The sequence below is a fragment of the Mustela nivalis genome (genome assembly GCF_964662115.1).
Source record: "Mustela nivalis genome assembly, chromosome: X".
In the NCBI taxonomy this organism is placed as follows: Eukaryota; Metazoa; Chordata; class Mammalia; order Carnivora; family Mustelidae; genus Mustela; species Mustela nivalis.
The window spans coordinates 68,702,531-68,726,569 of NC_139040.1; the positions used below are offsets into that span (position 1 = coordinate 68,702,531).

At 36.3% G+C, this 24,039-nt stretch overlaps 1 protein-coding gene across 3 annotated transcripts in view; it reads left to right on the top strand.

Annotated features, from left to right (window-relative positions):
• Positions 1 to 24,039, top strand: part of TEX11 (testis expressed 11) — a 312,028-nt gene that overhangs the window by 262,272 nt on the left and 25,717 nt on the right. For all 3 annotated transcript variants that reach the window (XM_082716160.1, XM_082716159.1, XM_082716161.1), the window contains 3 exons: positions 18,900 to 19,049; positions 20,583 to 20,691; positions 21,610 to 21,730. In XM_082716160.1, coding sequence (XP_082572286.1) covers positions 18,900 to 19,049; positions 20,583 to 20,691; positions 21,610 to 21,730 — 380 coding nt within the window. The remainder of the gene's footprint in view (positions 1 to 18,899; positions 19,050 to 20,582; positions 20,692 to 21,609; positions 21,731 to 24,039) is intronic.

Genomic DNA, 24,039 nt, shown 5'->3' on the forward strand with positions numbered 1-24,039 from the left:
ACTTGCTACATTTTTTGATGAATATATAGTACTTTGATAAATAAAACAAAAACACACATGACATGATACTCCATACAGAAAACCTGAAAGACTCCACTGAAAAACTCCTAGAACTGATACACAGATTCAGTAAAGTAACAGAATACAAAATCAACATACAAAAATCTGTTGCATTTCTATATACCACTAATGAAGCAGCAGAAAGAGAAATTAAGGAATCAATCCCATTTACAATTACATCAAAAGCAGTAAGATACCTACAACCTAACCAAAGAGGTGAAAGACTCTCTTTCTCTGAAAACTACAAAACATTGATGAAAGAAATTGAAGATGCTCCAAAGAAATAGAAAGACAGGGGCACCTGGGTGGCTCAGAGGGTTAAGCCTCTACCTTCGACTCAGGTCATGAACTCAGAGTCCTGGGATCGAGCCCCACATCAGGCTCTCTGCTCGGCGGGGAGCCTGCTTCCCTTCCTATCTCTCTGCCTGCCTCTCTGCCTACTTGTGATCTCTCTCTCTGTCCAATAAATAAATAAAATCTTAAAAAGAAATAGAAAGACATTCCATGGTCATGGATTAGAAGAACAAATATTGTTTAAAACATCTGTATTACCAAAGCAATGTACACATTTAATGCATCCCCTATCAAAATGCCACCACCATTTTTCCCAGAACTAGAACAAAGAATCCTAAAATCTGTAAATTTGTATGGAACTGTAAAAAGACCCTGTAATAGGTAATAGCCAAAGGAACCTTGAAAAAGAAATGCAGAGCTGGAAACAGCACAATTCTGGGCCTTTTTTTCTTAACCATTCTGGACTTTAAGTTATATTACAAAGCTGTAATGATCAGGACAGTATGGTACTGGCACAAAAATAAACACATAGATTAATGGAACAGAATAGAAAACCCAGAAATGAGCCCACGACTAATGGCCAGTTAATCTTCAGCAAAGGAGGAAAGAATATCCAACGGAAAGAAGACCATCTCTTCAACAAATGCTATTGGGAAAACTGGACAGCAACATGCGAAATAATGAAACTAGATCAATTTCTTACACTGTTCACAAAAGTAAATTCAAAATGGATTAAAGACCTAAATGTGAGACCTGAAACTATAAAAATCCTAGAAGGGAACACAGGCAATAACCTCTTCGACACTGGCCATAGCACCTTCTTTCTAGATATGTCTCTTAGGCAAGGGAAACAAAAGCAAAAATAAACTATTGGGACTTCATCAAAATAAAAAGCTTCTTCACAGCAAAGGAAACAGTCCACAAAACTAAAAGGCAACCTACAGAATGGGAGAAGATATTTGCAAATTACATATTTGATAAAGGGTTTGTATCCAAAATCTATAAAGAATTTAGCAAGCTCAACACCCAAAAAACAAATAATCTAATTTTAAAATGAGCAGGAGATAAGAAAAGACCCTTTTCACTATTTTTTTCTTCTTAGAGAGAAAGAGCACGCACGCATGAGCAGGGTAGGTCGAGGGGCAGAAGGAGAGGGATAGAGAGAGAATCTTAATCCCATGCCCAGCATAGAGTCCAGTGCGGGTCTCCATCTCCTGACCCTGAGATTGTGACCTGAGCTGACGTCAAGAATTGGGCACTTAATGACTGAGCCACCCAGGTGCTCCTCAAGAGACACTTTTCCAAAGAAGATATACACATATCCAACAGGCACATGAGAAGAAAAATACTCAACATCACCCATCATCAGGGAAATATAAATCAAAACCACAATGAGATATCACCTCACACCTGTCAGAATGCCTAAAATCAACAACACAAGAAACAGCAAAAATTATTGGGATGTTGTTTCAGGTCATTCTCTTTATTGATGTAAGTTGTTGGTGAGGATGTGGAGAAAGGGGAACTTTCTTACACTGTTGGTAGGAAGCAAACTGGTGCAGCCTGTCTGGAAAATAATATGGAGGTTCTCCAGACAATCAAAAATAGAACTACCCTGGGATCCAGCAGTTGCACTACTAAGTACTTACCCAAAGAATACAAAAGTACAAATTCAAAGTGATACATACACTCCAGTGTTTATAGCAGCCTTCCCTACAATAGTCAAATTACAGAGACAGCCCAAGTGTCCATCAACTGGTAAATAGATAAAAAGAAGATGTAGTGTGTTTGTGTGTGTGTGTATGTAAGGAATTCATAAAAAGGAGTGAAATCTTGCCATTTGCAGTGATATGGATGGAGCTAGAGAGTATTATGCTAAGTGAAATAATTCAGAGAAAGACAAATATATGATTCCACTCATGTGGAATTTAAAAAACAAAACAAATGAGCATAGGGGAAAAAAGGAAGAGGGAAACCAAAACACAGACTCTCAACTATAGAAAACAAACTGATGGTTACCAGAGGGGAGGTGGATGGGGGGATGAGGTGTTAGGGATTAAGGAGTGCACTTGTGATAAACACTAGGTGTTGTACTGAAATGTTGAATCATTATATTGTATACCTAAAAGTAAAATTACACAGTATGCTGACTGGTATTTAAACAAAAACTTAAAAAATAAGTAATATAGAATCCCCATATAAAAAACCCATATCCTGGGGCGCCTGGGTGGCTCAGTGGGTTAAGCCACTGCCTTCGGCTCGGGTCATGATCTCAGGGTCCTGGGATCAAGTCCCGCATTGGGTTCTCTGCTCAGCAGGGAGCCTGCTTCCCTCTCTCTCTCTCTGCCTGCCTCTCCATCTACTTGTGATCTCTCTCTGTCCAATAAATAAATAAAATATTTAAAAAAAAAAACATATCCTGTTACCTTTGAGAGTTATGTGTCAAGTCTTATGTGGTATTGATATTTATGCTCAACCTGTTAATTAAGATTAAACTTCAGTTAACTTTAAGATTAAACTGGAAGTTAGGAGCAGAAATTTTTGGGAAATTATTTCAGATCATTCTGTTTATTGATGTAATTCCCAAGTTTTAAATGTAAGCCATTTATTTAAAAAAAGAATGAGATGGGGAAAAATACATGTAGAAAAAATGAATCTGAGTTATTAAAGGTTTATATTTCCTAAGACTGGGTATTTCTAATGAAATAATGCCTAAAAGTATGAGTCCAGCTGTGAGTAATGTAAATAAATCATTAAGCTACCGACTGTAAACAGACAAATTAAGGGAAAGCGCAAAGCTGGTGAATCATAAGCTTCTGGGGCAAAATTGGAAAATGCCAACCTTTTAAAAATCTATTCCAAATCAAAGTTAGTTAAGAACTATATAAACAGTGACTGAAATCTTAGTACTGTGGGAATTAGCTTTTAAGGAAGGATTAACCCTGACATGCCATTATATTAGTGACCTAAGGAAAGCGGCTTACCACATTCATTTTATAAAGTCTTAATAAAGTCTTAAAGACTTAAATGCCAAGGGCTACTAAGTGTTGTGGAAGCATAGGGAAATGTGTTGTTGTCTCTGTCCTTAAGAAATTTACAGAGAAGAAAGGAGATAAGAACCATAATTCATTCCACATATACAGAGTGATAAGAAATAACCAAAGTTTTCTATTATTGAAGTAATAGAAATACAAAGTGTGTGGGACCACAGGGCAAGAAATGATCTATTCTTAAAGGTAATATTTGAACTTAACTCTTGAAGAATGATTGGGATTTAATGGTTAGAAAAGTAAGTAGAAGGCATTAAAAGCTGTAGGAACTGAATAAACAGAGGCCAGTTGTATAAGAGAACATTGTTAGTTTTGAAGTTTTCTCTTATTCAGGGTTTATATAGTGGGAGGTGAAGCTGAGAGTAGTGTAATTTATAATGTGTCCTTTCCAAACAATAAATCAGGCCAGCAGTATTTCCTTAGTTCAAGCTATTTCATCTCATCTGTACCACTGTAATAGCTTCCCAACTATCCTCTCTGCTCCAACTTTTGCCCCTGTGTAAATCCAATAGCCACACAGCAGAGTATTATAAGTCAGATCATGTCAGTCCTCGTGTACTTCCTATTTACTTGGACTTAAAATTCAAAGTTGTTACCATGATCTATAAGATCATAGATTATCTGGCCCTTGGTTACTGCTCTGCCTCTCAACTCACTATACTCTAGTCCTACTATATCAATAATTCTTAGTACTTTCCTACCTCTGGGACTTTGTGTTTGCCATTCCTTTTTCATAGAACACTCTTCCTGGATATTCAAATGGCTTGCTCCTCAACATCTATTCAAGTGTCACTACCCAACTTAGATCTTTCCCGACCACACTCCTTCTAAAATAGCAACTTCCATCACTACCCCCATAACCTATATATTTTTTACAACACTCATCTCTAGTTGATATTATATATTATTATATTCCTACTGATATATCAATATTATATAATATTATATATTATTTTTCTCCCCAACCAGAATTTAAGTTCTGTGTAATCAGAAAAGTTACCTGTCATGTTCATTCTTTATCTGTACCTCCTAAAACTATCTGGTACATACTAGAGCTTAATAAGTATTTACTGAATGAAACACTGCTATGGCACCAGAAATTCTTTCATTAAAGAGTCATTTATTTGCATATTAGAGTATTTTGGTCTTTGAGAATCCTCTATGCAAAAATTATTCAGAAAGCTCACAGTTTAAGTATTATCAGTTTGTACTTTGGGAGAGGGACATTTAGAAAAAATACTTAAATAAAGATTCAACTTGGGGTATAGTATAGGGCAGAGAAGGGCAGGTTAGGTGTCTGGGAAAAGAAAAAGGAGATGTAAGGATAAGTAGGGATTATACCAAAGATGACTGCTTATGATTATAAGACACTCCAAACACAAGGAAGTTCACAGGTTCTTAATCAGTCTTTCTGGCTCCTTTTTAGGGTTTCCATTGATGAACTTCAGTCTTAGATGTTGCTAAGAATATCCTTGCAATTACACTCTATATAAAATGTCATCAAATGTTAAGGCCAGAAGTAGTCTTAGTGATTAGATTTCTCAAAGCTATCTATTTTGTAATATGAGTAAATTTTTTATTTCAAAAATCACAAAGATGGAGAAAAGCTTTTAAGTCATTTTTTGAGTCATTGCAAATTTCACTTACCTCCAGTGCTATAATTTTGACCTTGGTATAAAGTATTCTCAAATGTCATCATTGTATGTCTTTAATGGTTATGTCAGAGTAAACCTCACAGGAGCTTTCGAACAAACCCAGTATGAATCCTCTACCAACACGAAGGCAGTTCCACTGACAGAATGAGATTATCTATACTTTTATATATATTTATATATTATGGTCTTCTTAGCCCAGAACTGGAAGGGTCATTCTAATTTATCCAAATGCAGTAGATAAAAGCTTTAAGTTACCAAACTCATGTTGGAATTACCTGTTCACTTGCACACACCAAAATTAGGATTAAATGCTTATTCCTTCATAGACATTCTTTGCTTGGTCCTTCCATTGGCTTAATTAACAGTCAGTCATGGGTTGCTTTTGGCTGAGAAGTTAGTTCTCAATGGATAAATTCTCAGAGGTGATAGTTTTGAGATTAGCCAAAAGTAAAAGCAATTGGAGCTGATCCTCAGGCACATTAAACAAAATGACAACACTTGAGTGGATTTTCTAGTGTACATTTTGGATCAGGTGCTAGGCCATAGAAACAAAAGAACCTGAATTTAAGATTATTTCTCCAAAAGAAATTAAACAGTTATCTGGAGATACCCAGGTATCTCTGATAGAAGTTGGTCCTAAAAATCTTCAACTTTGTCAGCCTTCATTTGAATTATGTCTCATAGGCAGCATAAGCATACCCTAATAATACAAAGGAAAGGCCTCATGGTGGTGAGTAGGGATTTTGATTACAAAGCTATGGAGTCCCTAAAGAAATGTAGCAGGGGTCACAAGTTCAGAAGACATATTTATTTTACAGTTGCCAGATATTTATGGTGACCTATACTATTCCTTCTCCAAAATGCCTGACCTAATTTGGAATGTCATTCAATAGACATTTTTCAAAGAGGACATAGAGATGGCCTATGGACACGTAAAAAAAAAAAATGCTCAACATCACTCATCTTCAGGGAAATACAAATCAAAACCACAATGAAATACCACCTCACACCTGTCATAATGACTAAAATTAACAATAGGAAACAACAGATGTTGGTGAGGATGTGGAGAAAGGGGGACCCTCTTACACTCCTGGTGGGAATGCAAGCTGGTGCGGCCACTCTGAAAGACAGTATGGAGGGTCCTTATCCAAAAAGTGAAAAATAGAACTACCCTACAATCCAGCAATTACACTACTAGGTATTTGCACAAAGGATACAAAAATACAGATTTGAAGGGGTACATGCAACCTGATGTTTATAGCAGCATTTTTCAATGGTAGCCAAACTATGGAAGCAACCCAAATATCCATCAACTGTTGAGTTGATGTGTATATATACCATGGAATATTACCCAGCCATCAGAAAGAATGAACTCTTGCTATTTGCAAAGATATGGATGGAGCTAGAGTATATTATGCTGAGTGAAATAAGTCAGAGAAAGACAAATACCATATGATTTCACACATATGTGGAATTTAAGAAACAAAACAGATGAACATGTAGGAGGGGGAAAAGAGGGAGGGGGAAACAAACTATAAGAGACTCAAACTGAGGGTTGATGGGGGGATATGAGGGGTAATGGGCTACATGGTGATGGGTATTAAGAGGGGCACATGATAAATCACTGAATTCTCCTGAAACCAATGTTATACTGTATGCTAACCAACTAGAATTTAAATAAAAATTTGAAAAGAAAATGAAAGGAATGTCAGTTTAGTCTCCTTGTACCTGACATATTTCCTTTTGTAGTTCTGTGGTTTTCATTTATAAAAGCACAGATATGAATCTGGAAATTTTTCCATAAAATTATCCTGGCACAATAACTCCTGGTCAGAGTAAAGTGTGTATAACAGCTTGCCTACATATATCCATTTTTGATTTCTAGAAGGTTTCCCAAACTTTAAACGTCACATCAGTCCTGAAAAGACCTGTTAACTGGAGAATACACATTCTTTTCAGGAGCACTCGTAACATTTACTAAAATAGATCATGTGCTGAGTCAAGAAGCAAGTCTCAACAAATGTCAAAGGATTGCATCTTAGAAAGTATGTTCTCTGGGAAAAAAAAAAGTACTCTGAACAATGTAAACTATAAGTCAACAACAGAAAGATGATTAGAAAACTCCCACTGAGCATAAGAAATAACACGGAGGACATGGGGATATGGAGAGGAGAAGGGAGTTGGGGGAAATTGGAGGGGGGACAAACCATGAGAGACTATGGACTCTGAAAACAATCAGGGTTTTAAAGGGACAGGAGATGGGAGGTTTGGTGAGCCTTGTGGTGGGTATTATGGAGGACATGTATTGCATGGAGCACTGGGTGTGATGCATAAACAATGAATTCTGGTACACTGAAAAGAAAAAAGATAAAAACTTAAAAAAAACTCCCACTGTTGGAAATCTTAAAAACACTTCTATATACGCTCTAGTTCCATCCATGTTGTCACAAATGGCAAGATTTCATTTCTTTTGATGGCTGCATAGTATTCCATTGTGTATATATACCACATCTTCTTGATCCATTCATCTGTTGATGGACATCTAGGTTCTTTCCATAGTTTGGCTATTGTGGACATTGCTGCTATAAACATTCGGGTGCACATGCCCCTTTGGATCACTACGTTTGTATCTTTAGGGTAAATGCCCAATAGTGCAATTGCTGGGTCATAGGGCAGTTCTATTTTCAACATTTTGAGGAACCTCCATGCTGTTTTCCAGAGTGGCTGCACCAGCTTGCATTCCCACCAACAGTGTAGGAGGGTTCCCCTTTCTCCGCATCCTCGCCAGCATCTGTCATTTCCTGACTTGTTGATTTTAGCCATTCTGACTGGTGTGAGGTGGTATCTCATTGTGGTTTTGATTTGTATTTCCCTGATGCCGAGTGATATGGAGCACTTTTTCATGTGTCTGTTGGCCATCTGGATGTCTTCTTTGCAGAAATGTCTGTTCATGTCCTCTGCCCATTTCTTGATTGGATTATTTGTTCTTTGGGTGTTGAGTTTGCTAAGTTCTTTATAGATTCTGGACACTAGTCCTTTATCTGATATGTCGTTTGCAAATATCTTCTCCCATTCTGTCAGTTGTCTTTGACTAGAGCGGATCATGCTTAGCGAAATAAGTCAAGCAGAGAAAGACAAGTATCATATGATCTCCCTGATATGAGGAAGTGGTGATGCAACATGGGGGCTTAAGTGGGTAGGAGAAGAATCAATGAAACAAGATGGGATTGGGAGGGAGACAAACCATAAGTGACTCTTAATCTCACAAAACAAATTGAGGGTTGCTGGGGGGGAGGGGGGTTGGGAGAAGGGGAGTGGGTTTATGGACACTGGGGAGGGTATGTGCTTTGGTGAGTGCTGTGAAGTGTGTAAACCTGGCGATTCACAGACCTGTACCCCTGGGGATAAAAATATATGTTTATCAAAAATAAAAAAATTAAAAAACAACAACAACAAAAAAACAACACTTCTATATAACCAAAGAAGAAATCAATGAAAATTATGTAAATATTGAACTTAACAAAAATTTAAAAATATGACATCAAAATTCATGAGATACAACTAAGCTAGGGGAAAATAAATAGCTTAAAATGCATATATTAGAAAAAATGAAGGGTTGAAAATCAATGATCTTAGCTTCTGGCTCAAGTGTAGGAAAATAATATGAAACCCAAGGAAAGTAGAAGGAAGAACATAACAAAGAAAAGACAGGAAAACTGTGAAATAGAAAGCACATATACAGGAGAAAATCAAAAGCCAAAAGTTGATTCTTTGGAAAGATTACAATTGGATGCCAAGCTAGATGGAGCAATGAATAAAAAGAAAGGACATATATTACTAATATCAGTAATTCAAAAGTACATGTCACTACAAATTTTTCTCTAGATTTAAATTGAAAAAAAAAAAAAGACAAAGGAGGGGCACCTGGGTGGCTCAGTGGGTTAAAGCCTCTGCCTTCGGCTCAGGTCATGGTCCCAGGGTCCTGGGATCAAGCCCCGAGTCCGGCTCTCTGCTCCGCAGGGAACCTGCTTCCTCCCCTCTCTCTCTCTCTCTGCCTGCCTCTTTGCCTACTTATGATCTGTCTGTCAGATAAATAAAATCTTTTAAAAAACTGTAAAAGGAAATCGTGATAAAGTGGACTTCATTACAGTTGAGAACTTCACTCTGTCAAAAGATAAAAACAAGCCATAGACAGGAAGAAGATGTATTAATACATAAGCCTGAGAAATTTTAGAGTATGTAAAGAACTCTTAAAACTCAGTGAGAAGGGCGCCTATGTGGCTCAGTTGGTTAAGCGACTGCCTTTGACTCAGGTCATGATCCTAGAGTCCTAGGATCAAGTCCAGAATCAGGCTTTCTGCTCAGCAGGGAGTCTACCTCCCTATGACCCTCCCCTTCTCGTGCTCTCTCTCTCATTCTCTCTCTCAAATAAATAAAATCTTAAAAAAAAAAACTCAGTGAGAAAAGACAGCCCAATTAAAAATGGGCAAGAGAATTAAACAGGGACTTCACAAAAGGAGAACCTCATCAAAGAATTCAAATTAACAATGAGGGATCACTGCACACTCCCTGAAATGGCTAAGATACCAAGTGTTAGTAAGGATGGGAAGCACCTGGAGCTCTGATACATTGAGAGTGGTAATGTAAATTAGTACAACCATTTTGGAAGACCATTTGGCAGTATCTGCTAAAACCAAACATGTTTGTTACAGCAGTGACCCAGCAATCCCCCTTCTAGGTACATACTCAGGTGAAATGAGTGTATCTGTTTACCATAGTATGTATGAGAATGTTCAGGATAGCTCTATTCATAAGAGTTAAAGATTTGAAAACTCTAGTGTCATCAGTAGGAGGATGGCTTAAGTAAATTGTGGTATATTCATACGATAGAATACTACAAAAAGGGAATACACTTCTGACTCAGAAAAATATAGATGAGTATCACAGACATTATCTTGAACAAAAGAAGTCAGGCACAAAGGAATATCACAGAGAAAAATTCATTTTGAAAAACAGCTATTGAGATATATAATTCATATACCATGTAATTCACACAATAAAGTATATAATTCAGTGGATTTTAGTATATTCAGAGATATATACAACCACCAACAATCAATTTCAGAACAATTCATCACTTCAGAAAGAAACCTCCATTACATTCCCTAACCCTGCTTTCCCCCAGGAGCCCTGTGCAACTACTTTGAGTCTCTCTAGATTTGCATATTTTGGATATTTTATATAAATAGAATCATATAGTATGTGGACTTTTGTGACTGATTTCTTTCACTTAATGTAACATGTTCAAGGTTTATCCATGTTGTGGCATATATCAGTATTTCATTCTATTTTATGGTCAAATAATATTCCATTGTATGAACTTAACACATTTTAAAAATCCATTCATCAGTTTTCATCTTCTGACTATTTTGAATAATGCTGCTGTAGATATTTGTCTATAAGTTTTTGTGTGGATATATGTTTTCATTTCTCTTTGGTAGACCTAGGTCATATAGTAACTGCATTTTAATCATTTGAGGAGCTGCAAGACTGTTTTCCAAAGTGGCTGCACCATTTTATGTTGTCATCAGTAGTACATGAGGCTCTGATGTCCCCCCACCTCCATCCTGATACTTGTATTATCTGACTTTTTTTTTCTTTCTAGCCATTCTAATGTGTACAGAGTGATGTCCCATTGCAGTTCTGATTTCCTAATGAATGACTTTCCGGACAACTAATGATGTTGAGCATCTTTTCATATGTTTATTGGCCATGTGTATATCTTCTTTGGAGAAATGTGTGTTCAGACTCTTTGCCCAATTTTTAATTGGGTTATTGCCTTTCTGTTACTAAGTCATACGTCCTTTACATATTTTAGGTACAAGTCCTTGATCAGATTCATTACTTGAAAATATTTTCTCCCATTCTGTGAGTTGTCTTTTCCCTTTCTTGATAGTGTCTTTTGGAGCACAAATTATTAAAAATATTTTATTTATTTATTGGACAGAGATAGACACAGTAAGAGAGGGGACATAAGCAAGGGGAGTGGGAAAGGAAGAAGCAGGCTTCCCGCCAAGCAGGGAGCCTGATGTGGGGCTCAATCCCAGGACCCTGGGATCGTGACGTGAGCCAAAGGCAGATGCTTAACGACTGAGCTGCCCAGGCACCCTGAAGCACAAATTGTTTAATTTTGATGAAGTAAAATATATTTTTTTGTTGCTTATGCTTTTGGTATCATATGTAAAAATCCACTGCCAGATTCAGAATTATGAACATTTATTCCTGTGTTTTCTTCTGAAAAGTTTTATACTTCTATCTCCTATATTTAGGTCTTTGATCTATTTTGAGTGAATTTTTTTATGTGGTACGAGGTAAGAGTCTAACCTCATTCTTTTCCATGTGGCTATCCAGTCATTTCAGCACCATTAATTTTTTTTAATAGTCTTTCCACATTGGATAGTCTTTGCCTCCTTGTGGAAAATTAGTTGATCATAGACACATCGTTTTATTTCTGGATTGTCAGTTCTGTCCCATTGATATGCATGTCTGTCCTTATGCCAGTACCACACTGTCTTAATTATCATTGCTTTGTAGTAAGTTTTGAAATCAGGAAGTGTTAGTCCTCCAAATTTGTTCTTTTTTCAAGATCATTTTGGCTATTCTGGGTTCCTTGAATTTCCATATGAATTTTAGGATCGGCCTGACAATTTCTGAAAAAAGAAAAAAGCCAGCTGGGATTCTGATAGGGATTGTGTTGAATCTGTAGATCATTTTGGGGAGTATTGCCATCTTAACAAAGTTAAGTCTTTTAATCTATGAACATGGAATATATTTCCATTTATTTACATCTTTAATTTTTCAGTGATGTTTTATAATTTTCATTATACAAGTCCAGCACATCTTTTAATTTATTCCTAGGTATTTTATTGTTTCTAATGCTATTGTGAATGGAATTGTTTTCTTAATCTTATTTTCAGTTTGCTCATTGCTATTTTATAGAACTAGAATTAATTTTTTATATTGATCTTAAACGTGTTTATTTGTTCTAATGGTATTTTACTGAATTCCCTAGGAATCATATTTACAAGATCACATTTTACTATTTATTTTCTGTCTTGATGTCTTTTATCTTGCCTAATTTCTTTTACTAGAACTCTCAGTGCAATATTGAATAGCAGTGGTGAAAGTGGGCATTCTTTTTTGTTCTATCTTAAAGGGAGAGTCCAGTCTTTCACTAGTAAGTGTGTTGTTAACTGTGGGTTTTCCAGAGATGCCCTTTATCAGATTGAGGAAGTTCCCTTCTGGTTTGTTAATTGTTTTTATCATGAAAGGATATTGGATTCTGTCAAATGGTTTTCCGCTTCTGGAGAACATCATGTAGTTTTTGTATCTTATTTTATTAATATGGTATCTTGCATTCATTGATTTCACTTGTTAAAGCACCCTTGCATTTCTGGGTAGATCCTACTTGGGCATATTGCATAATTATTTTCTTTGCTGCTGAGTTCAATTTACTAGTATTTTGTTGGGAATTTTTGAGTTTATATTCCTAAGAGATATTGGTCTGTAATTTTCTTTATTTGTGATATCTTTGGGTTTTGGTATCATAGTAATATTGGCCCCATAGAATGAGTCATGAGTGTTCCATCCCCTTCTATTTTTTAAAAGATTTATTTATTTACTGTAGAGAGGGGGAAGTGGACGAGTTGGGGGAGGGGTAGAGGGAGAGAGACTCAAGCAGACTCCGTGCTGAGCATGGAACTGGACATGGGGCTCCATCGCATGACCCTGAGAGCATGACTTGAGCCAAAATTAAGAGTTGGACACAACCAACTGAGCCACCCAGGTAACCCATTCTCTTCTATTTTTAAAAGAATTTGTGAGAATTAGTATTAATTCTTTGTTTGGTACAGTCCAGTGGTGAAGCTGTTTAGTCCTGGATTTTCTTTTTCTATAGTTTTAAAAACTATTTAAATTGCTGTATTCATTGGGGCACCTCGGTGGCTCAGTCAATTAAGAGTCTGCCTTTGACTACTGGGTATTTACCCCAAAGATACAGATGTAGTGAAAAGAAGGGCCATCTGTACCCCAATGTTCATGCAGCAATGGCCACGTTGCTAAAATGTGGAAATAACCAAGATGCCCTTCAATGGATGAATGGATAAGGAAGATGTGGTCCATATACACTATGGAGTATTATACCTCCATCAGAAAGGATGAATACCCAACTTTTGTATCAACATGGATGGGACTGGAAGAGATTATGCTGAGTGAAATAAGTCAAGCAGAGAGAGTCAGTTATCATATGGTTTCACTTATTTGTGGAGCATAAGAAATAGCAGGGAGGACATGGGGAGTTAGAGAGGAGAAGGGAGTTGAGGGAAATTGGAGGGGGAGATGAACCAGGAGAGATTCTGGACTCTGAAAAACAATCTGAGGGTTTGGTTATTTTTAAATCTGAGGGTTCTGAAGGGGCGGGGGGTGGGAAGTTGAGCCAGCCTGTGGTGGGTATTGTGGAGGGCACGTATTGCATGGAGCACTGGGTGTGGTGCATAAACAATGAATTCTAGTATACTGAAAAGTCATTAAAAACATAAAAAAAAATTTAAAAAGAGCCTGCCTTTGGCTCAGGTCATGATCCCAGGGTCCTGGAATCAAGCCCTACATCGGGCTTCCTGCAGGAGAGAGCCTGCTTCTCCCTCTCCCTCTGCTGCTCCCCCTGCTTATGTGCACTCATGCATTCTCTCTGTCTCTCTTCCTCTCAAATAAATAAATAAAAATCTTTTTAAAAAATAAATTACTTTATTCATTATAGGTCTGTTTAGATTGTCTATTTCTTCTTGAGTCCATTTCAGTAGTTTTTCTTTCTAGGAAACTGTCCATTTCAATTTATTGACATACAGTTATTCATAGCAGTCCTATGTAATCCTTTTTATTTCTCTGAGGTTGGCAATGATGTTTCCTTTTTCACTTCTGATTCTAGAAATGAGGCTTCTAAAGACTAGTCAGTTTGTTGTCTTTTCAAAGAATTAGCTTCTGATTTCATTAATTTTTTCTATTGTTTTCCTATCTCGATTCATTTCCACTGCAGTCTTTATTATTTTCTACCTTCTACTTGTTTGAGTTATTTTGGTCTTAACTAAGGTAGAAGATTAGATTACTGATTTGAAGTGTTTCCCCTTTCTTAATGTAGGTGCTTATAGATACAAATTTTCCTGTAGGCACTACTGTAACTGTATCCCATTTGTTTTGGTGTATTGCGTCCTCATTTTTATTCATTTCAAAATATTTTCTAATTTCTCTTTTGATTTATTTTTTGACCCACTGGTTGTTTAAAGATATATTTATTTTACGTATATTTGTACATTTCCCAAATTTTTTTCTGTTATTAATTTTTTTAAAGATTTTATTTATTTGACAGAGAGATCACAAGTAGATGGAGAGGCAGGCAGAGAGAGAGAGAGAGAGGGAAGCAGGCTCCCCGCTGAGCAGAGAGCCAAATGTGGGACTCGATCCCAGGACCCTGAGATCATGACCTAAGCCAAAGGCAGCAGCTTAACCCACTGAGCCACTCAGGTGCCCCTCTGTTATTAATTTTTTTAAAAGATTTTATTTATTTGACACACAGAGATCACAAGCAGGCAGAGAGGCATGTGGGGATTAGGGGAAGCAGACTCCCCATTGAGCAAAGAGCCCAATGTGGGGCTCGATCCCAGGACCCTGAGATCATGACCTGAGCCAAAGGCAGAGGCGCCCCCTGTTATCAATTTTTAATTTCATATGGTCACAGAACATACTTTGCATTATTTTATACTTTGAAATTTACTGAAGTTTGTTTTATGACCTAGAGCATAGTCTGTACTTGAGAAGAACATATATTCTGCTGCTCTTTGGGAGCGATGTTCTATAGATGTCTGTTAGGTCTAGTTGGCTTACAGTATTTTCATTTTTTTTCCTTACTGATTTTCTGTCTAGCTGTTTTACATATAACTCATTTTTTTGAAGTTGAAGAACACCCAACTATCAATAATTACATTAAATATAAATGATCTAAATCAGGCACTTTCTTAAAGTTCTAATAGTGAGTATTTTAGGCTAGCAGGTCTTGGACACAACTGCTCAATTCTGCCATTGTCACAGGAGTACATGGACCATATTTAAACAAAGGACATAATTGTGTTCAAATAAAACTTTATTTGGATGACAGTCAGCCTGCCCACAGATTGTAGTTTGCTCACCCCTGGTCTAAACATACTGATTAAAGATGAAGTATGTTATACTGGATAAAAAATCAAGACCCAACTACGTGTTGTCTACCAAAAAACCCCACTTCAATATGGAGACATAGATAGGTCAGAAATAAAAGGAATTGAAAAGGGTACACTATACAAACACTAAGAAAAGGAACGCTGGAATAGCTATATTAATAGCAAGCAAAAAGCAGTTTAGAGCAAGCAACATTACTCAGGATAAAGAGAAACATAATGAAAAAGTGATCAATTAAAAATGACAACATAACTATTTGAAATTTGTGATGTACCTAACAACAGAGCTTCAAAACACATGAAGCGAAAACTGATAGAAATGGAAGGTGGAATAGGAAAATCCATAACTACAGTTGGAGACTTCAATACTCACTTTTCAGTAGTCAATAGAACCAAGTCAATAGATACTCAGTAACGATGGAGAAGACATGAACAGCACTCTCAACCAACTCGATCTAGTTGACATCTAGAGAATACTCAATCCTACAATAGCAGAATACATTTCCTTTTTTCAAAAGCACACTGAACATTCATCACAGTAGTCCATGTTCTGAACCATAAAACAAACTTCAAAAAATGTAAAAGTATTGAAATCATACAAAGTACTTCTCTGACCGTAATTGAATTAAATTATAAAATTATAATACAGAGCCATCTGTAAAATCTCCAAATATTTGGAAATTAAACAACCCACTTTTCAATAATCTAATGGGTTCAAGAACAAGTCACAAAAGGAAATCAGGAATAGTTTGAGTGGAATGAAAATGAAAGTACACATATAAAAATTGAGAAGATATGGGGGGAGGGATTTGCTGGCTCAGTTCTGGACATTGGGCAAGGTAATGTGCTATGGTGAGTGATGTGAATTGTGTAAGACTGCTGATTCACAGACCTGTGACCGTGAAGCAAATAATACATTATATGTTAATAGGAATAAATTTTAAAAAATTGAGAAGATACAGCTAAAGCAGTGTTCTGACAAAAATTTATTATATTAGATAGGGAGCTTAGATAATCTAAGGCTTCACCCTAAGAAACTAGAAAAAAATAGCAGATTAAACCCAATTGAGTGGAACAAAAGAAATAAGATCAGAAATCAATAAAATTTAAAACGGGTGCCTGGCTGGTTCAGTTGCTCAGCATGCCACTCTTGATCTTGGGGCTGTGAGTTTGAGTCCCACATTGGGTGTAAAGGTTACTTAAAAATAAATCTTAAAAATAAAAACAAAATACATTAAATTAAAAACAATGAAATCAAGAGCTATGTTGTTGTTGTTTTGAGAAGATCAGTATAATTGAGAAACCCCTAACTAGGCAGATAGATACAAATTAACAATGTCCAGAATGAAAATAGAGACATCACTATAGATCCTGAAGACATTTAAAAAGATGATTAACAACTGTTATGATCAGCCTTATGCCTATGACTTTGACAGCTTTTTATGAGGTGGACAAATTCCTTGAAAGCCACAAACTAACAAAGCTCCTTCAAGGAGAAATAGATAATCTGAATAATAGTCTTATACCCATTGAATTTGTAGTTTAAAATCTTAGAGAAAACTCCAGTAGGGAATTCTATCAAACATTTAAAGACATAATACCAGCTTTATACAGACCCTTCAAGAAAGAAGAGGGCATACTTCTCGGTTCATTTTATGAGCTCATTTTTACTGATATCAATACCAGACAAAATAAGAGAAAAGAAAGCTATGGACCAATATTCCTCATGAAAATACCTGCAGAAATCCTCAACAAAATATTAGCAAGTTAAATTTAGTAAAATTTGAAAAGGATAAGAGACCATAACTATGTGCAGTTTGTCCTAGGTTCAACATTGTAGACTCAAATTACCCTATCAACAGTTATGTGAAAAGATTGAACATCCATTTATGATTTTTTAAAAAACCCTGAGCAAACCAAGAAAAGTAGGGAAGTTTCTCAACCTGATACAGGGCATCTACAAAGATAAAACTACAGCTAATATCAAGTTTACTGACGAAAGGCTGAATGCTTTCCCTCTAAGGGCAGGAACAAGTCAAGGTTGTCTGCTCTCATTTCTGTTCAGCATCTTCCTAGAAGTCTTAACCAGTGCAATGAGCCAAGCAAAAGAATGGAAAAAAGACATAGAGTGAAAAAGAAGAAATAAAACCCCTTCTATTTGCAGATGACATGATTGTCTACATAGAAAATCCACAACAATCTACAGAAAAGTTACTGTGATTAGTAAGTGAATTTGGCAAGTTATAGAATATAAGGCCAAATATCCAAAAATCTATTATATTTCTGTGTACTAGCAATGACATTCAAGAATAGGCAGTAACAATCAATAGTGACAGAAATCAAAATAGTTAACTCTGCTAAGGTGATATTGACTTGAAAAGGAGCACCAATGTTGGAAGTGTTCTGTATCATGAGATACAGGGTAGTGGTTACATGGTTTAAACATACGTGAAAATTCAACAAGCTGCTTCTTTAAGATTAATGGGTTTTATTCAGTTTATTGTATGTGTGCTATACCTCAAAACTTTTTTTAGGGGCACCTGGTTGGCTCAGTTGGTTAAACGTCTACCTTCGGCTCCAGTCGTGATCCCAGGGTCCTGGGATTGAGTCCCACATTGGGCTCCCTGCTCAGCAGGGAGTCATCTTCTCCCTTTCGCTCTGCCTCTCCCCCCCAGCTTGTGCTCTCTTGCTTACTCTCTCTCTCTCTCTCTCTCTCTCTCTCTCATATAAATAAATAAAATATTTAAAAAAGAAAAAAAAACTTTTTAAAAAAGTTCAGTCTAACCAGGATGAATGGAAACCATCTCACATTCTGTGGTATATGCAATCTGATAGAACTTTCTTCCCATGGTGATACCCAAAAAATACTATTTATTGACTAAAGGAAATAATTTGGAAACACTTTTTTACTTTGCTTAAAATAAAACCACAGTTAGCTTATACAGCATTCCATCTTTTGGTTAACACAGTCATTAAAGTGAGGCAGATAAACATTGGATCTAGATTAGATAGTAGCAGGACTTTTTCAGGCTATTAAGGAACATTATGGCAATAATTTCAGGAAATGTAGGTAATGCTACTGAATGCATTAGAGGGTGCTCAAAGTGTTGATGAATTTGTAATGTATTTAATGATTTAAAATGTAAAAATATATTTAATGATTTAAATTTATAATGTATTTAATGATATAAAATGTAAAAATGTATCTAATGATTTAAAAATATAAAATGTCTGGGGCGCCTGGGTAGTTCAGTGGTTAAGCTGCTGCCTTAAGCTTGGGTCATGATCCCAGGGTCCTGGGATCGAGCCCCGCATCGAGCTCTCTGCTCGGCAGGGAGCCTGCTTCCTCCTCTCTCTCTGCCTGCCTCTCTGCCTACTTGTAATCTCTGTCTGTCAAATAAATCAATAAAATCTTTAAAAAAATATATATATATATATAATGTCTATATACAGAAGCTAGGACAACCTTCAATTTTTAAGTAGAATTAATTTTCCTCAACAGAAAAGTCTCCCCAGAAGAGAGATTAGAATAAAATATAATCACAGAGGATGTTGCATTTTTGCCTCCCTCTTAGGGGACTTCTCAAGTGATCCATGTGAGACATTGCTTCTGCTGTATGAGTTTGAAGTTAAAGCCAAAATGAATGATCCATTCCTTGACAGCTTCCTGGAATCAGTGTGGGAACTGCCTCATTTGGAAAGTAAAACATTTGAAATAATTGCATGTAAGTGCTATATTTATGTTTTTGGAAGACTGTTACCCATTTAAATTATACTACTTTTTCTTCTCTCTGTCCTTCATTCTTTACCTTCAGGTGGAATATAATGTTCTCTCATAGCACTTTGTTTCTCCTTCTCTAATGGCGTTCTTGAAATGTCATGTATTATAGTCATTAATGCATCTATCTTTTTCTTTATATGAGACTATAAGGTCCTTAGGGTCGTGAAGAATAATTGCTTATATTTGTTGTTCTTAGACACCTGAGTAAAGTGCATTACTTATAATGCACTACTCTATAATGCACTACCATGCCTACTCTAGGTGTGGAATTGAATTACATAACTACGCAAAAGGGGGAGCTTGAACCTTGGAAAGCTGGTTTTACTCAGCTAGATAGAAATGACCATCAACTGTTTAACTAATCAAAGATGATACAATCTTAGCAATTTATTAAAGTGTACAAAGAAGGGGATCCTTGGCTGGTTCAGTCAGTAGATCACGAAACTCGGTGTAGAGATTACTTTTAAAAAATAAAGTGTACAAAGAAATACTGGTAATATTCTTTAATACAATTACCACTCTCAATTTCTGGATGGGCTGTAAGTAAGTAGTATTTGGGGTCCCAGAACCTATATGGGGATATGCTGCAGGAAACGGCCTAATTATTTTTCCTTTTTTCTCCCCCTTCCCTCCTCGGGAACCTGTGTGGTTAATAAAGGTATTAGGCACAAAGGTCACATTTGCCTTTCCTTATCTCGTAAGACAAAATTCCTAGAGACAAGGAGCAGCTGGTCTATACTTTATGGACATGTAATGGTGACCACTTCTTATATAATGGGTCTCCAATTAGAAACCTGGTAACTGCATTTGGAAGTTTTAGGGTTTCTTATCTCTGACACTCACTCTCATGTCAACTGTTTCCTGTTTTTAGTATTAGCCTAAAACAATATATTGTAGAATAAATCTGGTTTTTTTAAATTTTTTATTTCTTTTCAGTGTAACAGTATTCATTGTTTTTTGCACCACACCCAGTGCTCCATGTAATCCGTGCCCTCCCTAATACCCACCACCTGGTTCCCCCAACCTCCCACTCCCCGCCCCTTCAAAACCCTCAGGCTGTTTTTCAGAGTCCGTTTGATTATTGCCCTTTTACTGATCTGCTTTTTGTTTCCACCTTTGTGTGCCGCTCCTTGACTCTGGCTCATTAGATTATCACTTTACCTGTGAGCAGGTAAAAAAAAAAAAAAAAAGACTGTGAGCAGGATCACAGAAACAGTAGGTTCTCTGTTGATGTTTGCTAAAGAGATTACCCTGGTGGCCCTATCAGGTTTTTCTACCAAGAATCTATAAGCTGTCTCCGAAAACCAGCATGGACTCCTGATTTCATAAAATGCGTTTTGGGGGGGTTTTGTCCGTTGGTTGGTTGGTTTGTGTTAATCTGTTCCAGGCCAGTTTCATTAGAGAGAGCAAGTTGTAGCCTGGGATGAAAACTGATAGATAAGGTACTCAACAGCCTTTTTTTCTTTCCTTCCTATAGCATTAGCAGTGGAAATGCCTGCACACTATCCTTCCATTGCTCTGAAGGCCTTGAAAAGGGCCTTACTGCTTTACAAAAAGAAAGAATCCATTGATGTGTTGAAATACAGGTTAGTATATGTAACTTAACACCAAATCTAGGCTTTTTGATAACCAAAAGATATCAAGCTTATGGGTTTGATAACCCATAAGTCATCAGTCAGACTCAAATGGTCCAACTTAAAAGATGATCGGGGAACTCCTGTAACTCCTGAACTAAAAAACCCTCAAAACAGCTCCATATTTAGAGTTATAATATAGACCAAGGATTAATTAGGTATGTCAGGGAGTCTGGATTTCTCAAAAGAGGATAAAAAAGGGGGCAAAGTTGCTTCTTTGTGTGAGACTATATATATGATAAAATTACTAAGTACCTTTCAGAGATTAATATAACAACCACCAATGCACCCACCACCCAAATTTAACAAATGTTAACATTTTGTGATATTTGCCCCAGGTGTTTTTTCTAAGCACCTTTCTTTAAGGACTAACTCTGCATCATAATGCAAAATATTATTTATTAGAGATTTTATGTTTTCTATGCCTAAATGTGGGGGAAATGATGTGTGATTTTTCTATGAAAAACTTTATTACAATCTTTCTTTTCTGAGACATGAGAGACAGTTCTCCTGGAATTATTCCCAGTTTAAATCCCAATTCCCTTGCCTGTTTCGGGATGTAATGAGATGCTTTAAAATGTCTATAGATTGAACCAGCTCATAAAATATAATAAACAGCTACAACTCCTTAGTGCAGGAAACTAAAAAAATGTGAAAGACAACCATAGGCATAATAAAAAGGAGGATTGGTCAGCCCCTTTTATAGCTTCAAAAATCTGTCTTCTGAGGTTGGAGGCCAGATAAAAATGAGGGAAGAACAGAAGTGTTTTGAAGCTCGTAGTCTGGGATGAGATCCAGATTTTACTTATCTTAGCCATGATGCCAGTGATTTATTTCCTTATGGGATGAGTTTTCTCTTTTTGATTTCAGCAAATGTATGCACAACTTGATTAACCTCTTAGTGCCAGATGGGGTGCCAGATTCGGAACTGTGTCCCCTGGAAGAAGTTTGGGGTCATTTTGAAGATGCTCTGAGCGTCATTATCCTTACCGTAAGTCAACCAGTGATACTAAACTATTCTTTAAAATTAAAACTGCCTCTGTGTTAGAAATGACATAGAATAGTGCTTTCTGATGTGAGTTTTAGGGTAAATAAATTCATATTACAATATACTTACACACTATAAAATTTCCCTGTGTTTATGAACTGTAAAGAGTTAAAAGTAGAAAATTTCTGATACAGCTATACTATGGATTAAATGAAAATAGCAGTACCACCTGGAATTTTTAATTATTTTGTGTTTTCAAAACCTGGTAGAATTGTTACTTCCACTGTGATGATAGTAACCCTTTGAAAAACCTTATTGTTATTCTTCCCATTTCTTTAAGGCAGGTAATAGAGTAGAAGGAACATGGAGGACCTGTATTTTTGTCCCTTCTCTGCAGTTGTTTTTTTTTTTTTTTCAGCACAGGTTTATTCGTTGATTTTTAAATTAGCTTCATTGAGGTGTAATTTATATACATTTGTATATGTACCATTTGGTGATTTTAGTAAGTTTATAGAGTTAATGCAACTGTCACCACCGTCCAGTTTTAGAATATTTCCATTACCCCAAAGTTTCTTCTCACCTATTTGTGATTAGTCCCTGTTCCCACCTTAAGGCCCAGGCAACCACAGATCTGCTACTCTTGCCAATTTTCTCTTTCTGGACACTTCATGTGAATGAAACCATGCAGAGTGTGATCTCTTGTGTCTAGCTTCTTTCAATTTAGCATAATATTTTTGAGGCTCATCCATGTAGCAGGTATCAGTATTTTAATCCTTCCTATGTTATTATATTCTACTGAATGGCTATATCACATTTTCTTTATCTACTCACTAGTTGGTAGTCATTTGAGTTGGTTTTACTTTTTAGCTATTACGAATAATACTGCTATGATATTTGTATACCAGTCTTTGTGGACATATGTTTTCAGTACTCTTGAATATATGAATTTCTGGGTCATTTGGTAGCTTTATATTTAACTTTCTGAGGAGCTACAATCTGTTTTCCAAAGTGGTTGCACTATTTTACATCCCTACCATCCCTACCAGCAGTGTATGAGGGTTCTAATTTCCACACTTCCTCATCGACAGAATAATGTCTATCTTTTTCATTATAGTCATTTTAGTGAGGCTGTAGTGGTAGCTCATTGTGGTTTTGATTTGTATTTTCTTGATGGCTAATGGTGTTTATAATTTTTTATGTGTTTGTTGACCTTTTCTATGCCGCCTTTGGGAAAATGTCCATCCAGTTATTTTCCCATTTTAAAAATTGGGTTCTTGTTGAGTTGTAGGATTTATTTATATATTCTAGGTACAAATAATTTATCAGATATGCTGTTTGTAAATATTTTCCCCCTGTCTCTGGCTTGTCATTTCATTTTCTTAATGACATAACTTAAAAAGCAAAAGTTCTAAGTTTTGGTGAAGTCTAATTTATCAATTTTCTTTATGGTTCATGTTTTGGTCATGATAAGAAGTCTTTGCCTATCTCAGATCTTGAAAGATTTTCCCCAGTGTTTTCTTGTAGAAGTTTTTATGCTTTCATCTCTTACATATAGGTTTATGATCCCATTTTTAGTTGTTTTGTTTATGGTGTAAGGTAGGGTCCTTCTGTGCCATTTGACTTTGATTTTCTCATTTGTAAAATGGAAATAACACCTGCTCTGACTCCCACACTGAGGTTTTATGGATCAATTAAAATAGTAATTTGTGTTGTAAACTTTACAGCTCATACACATGTAAGGTGGTATTGTTATTATAAGGGAGCTATAAAATATTAAGGTTAAGTGGCTTGCTTAAAGTCTCCCAGGAAGTCATTATTTGAGTCCATGTTAATAACTGAGGATCCTGACTCTGCTTTGGGCTCAATTGCCTCTTCCTATAAAAATATGTGCAAACCACAGCAGATGGTGGAACAGTGTAGCAGGGTGACAACCCGGTACAAACCTGCATCGACTTCAAAAACCTAGAATTCTCCTGGAGCTATATAATTATGGCCTGTGTGAATTTAAGTTTAAAAAAAATTAGCATTGAACATTTTGGATATATATATATATATTTTACTTTCTTTTGGGGAGAAGAGAAAGTTCTATTTCTAAGCCATGAGCCTCATCTGGACCTTCAGATGTGTTTGCCATGGTAACTAATACAAACTAAAATTAAATTGTACTGTAAATCCAAATTGATCCATTTCCATAGTCTCTATATAAGGCCTAAACCACTCAGAGCAATTTTTTTTACACTTTTATTCTATCTATTACTGTTCCATCTCCCTGGATCTTGGGTTTTCTGCTACAGAGCTCAGTGTTTTTCTAC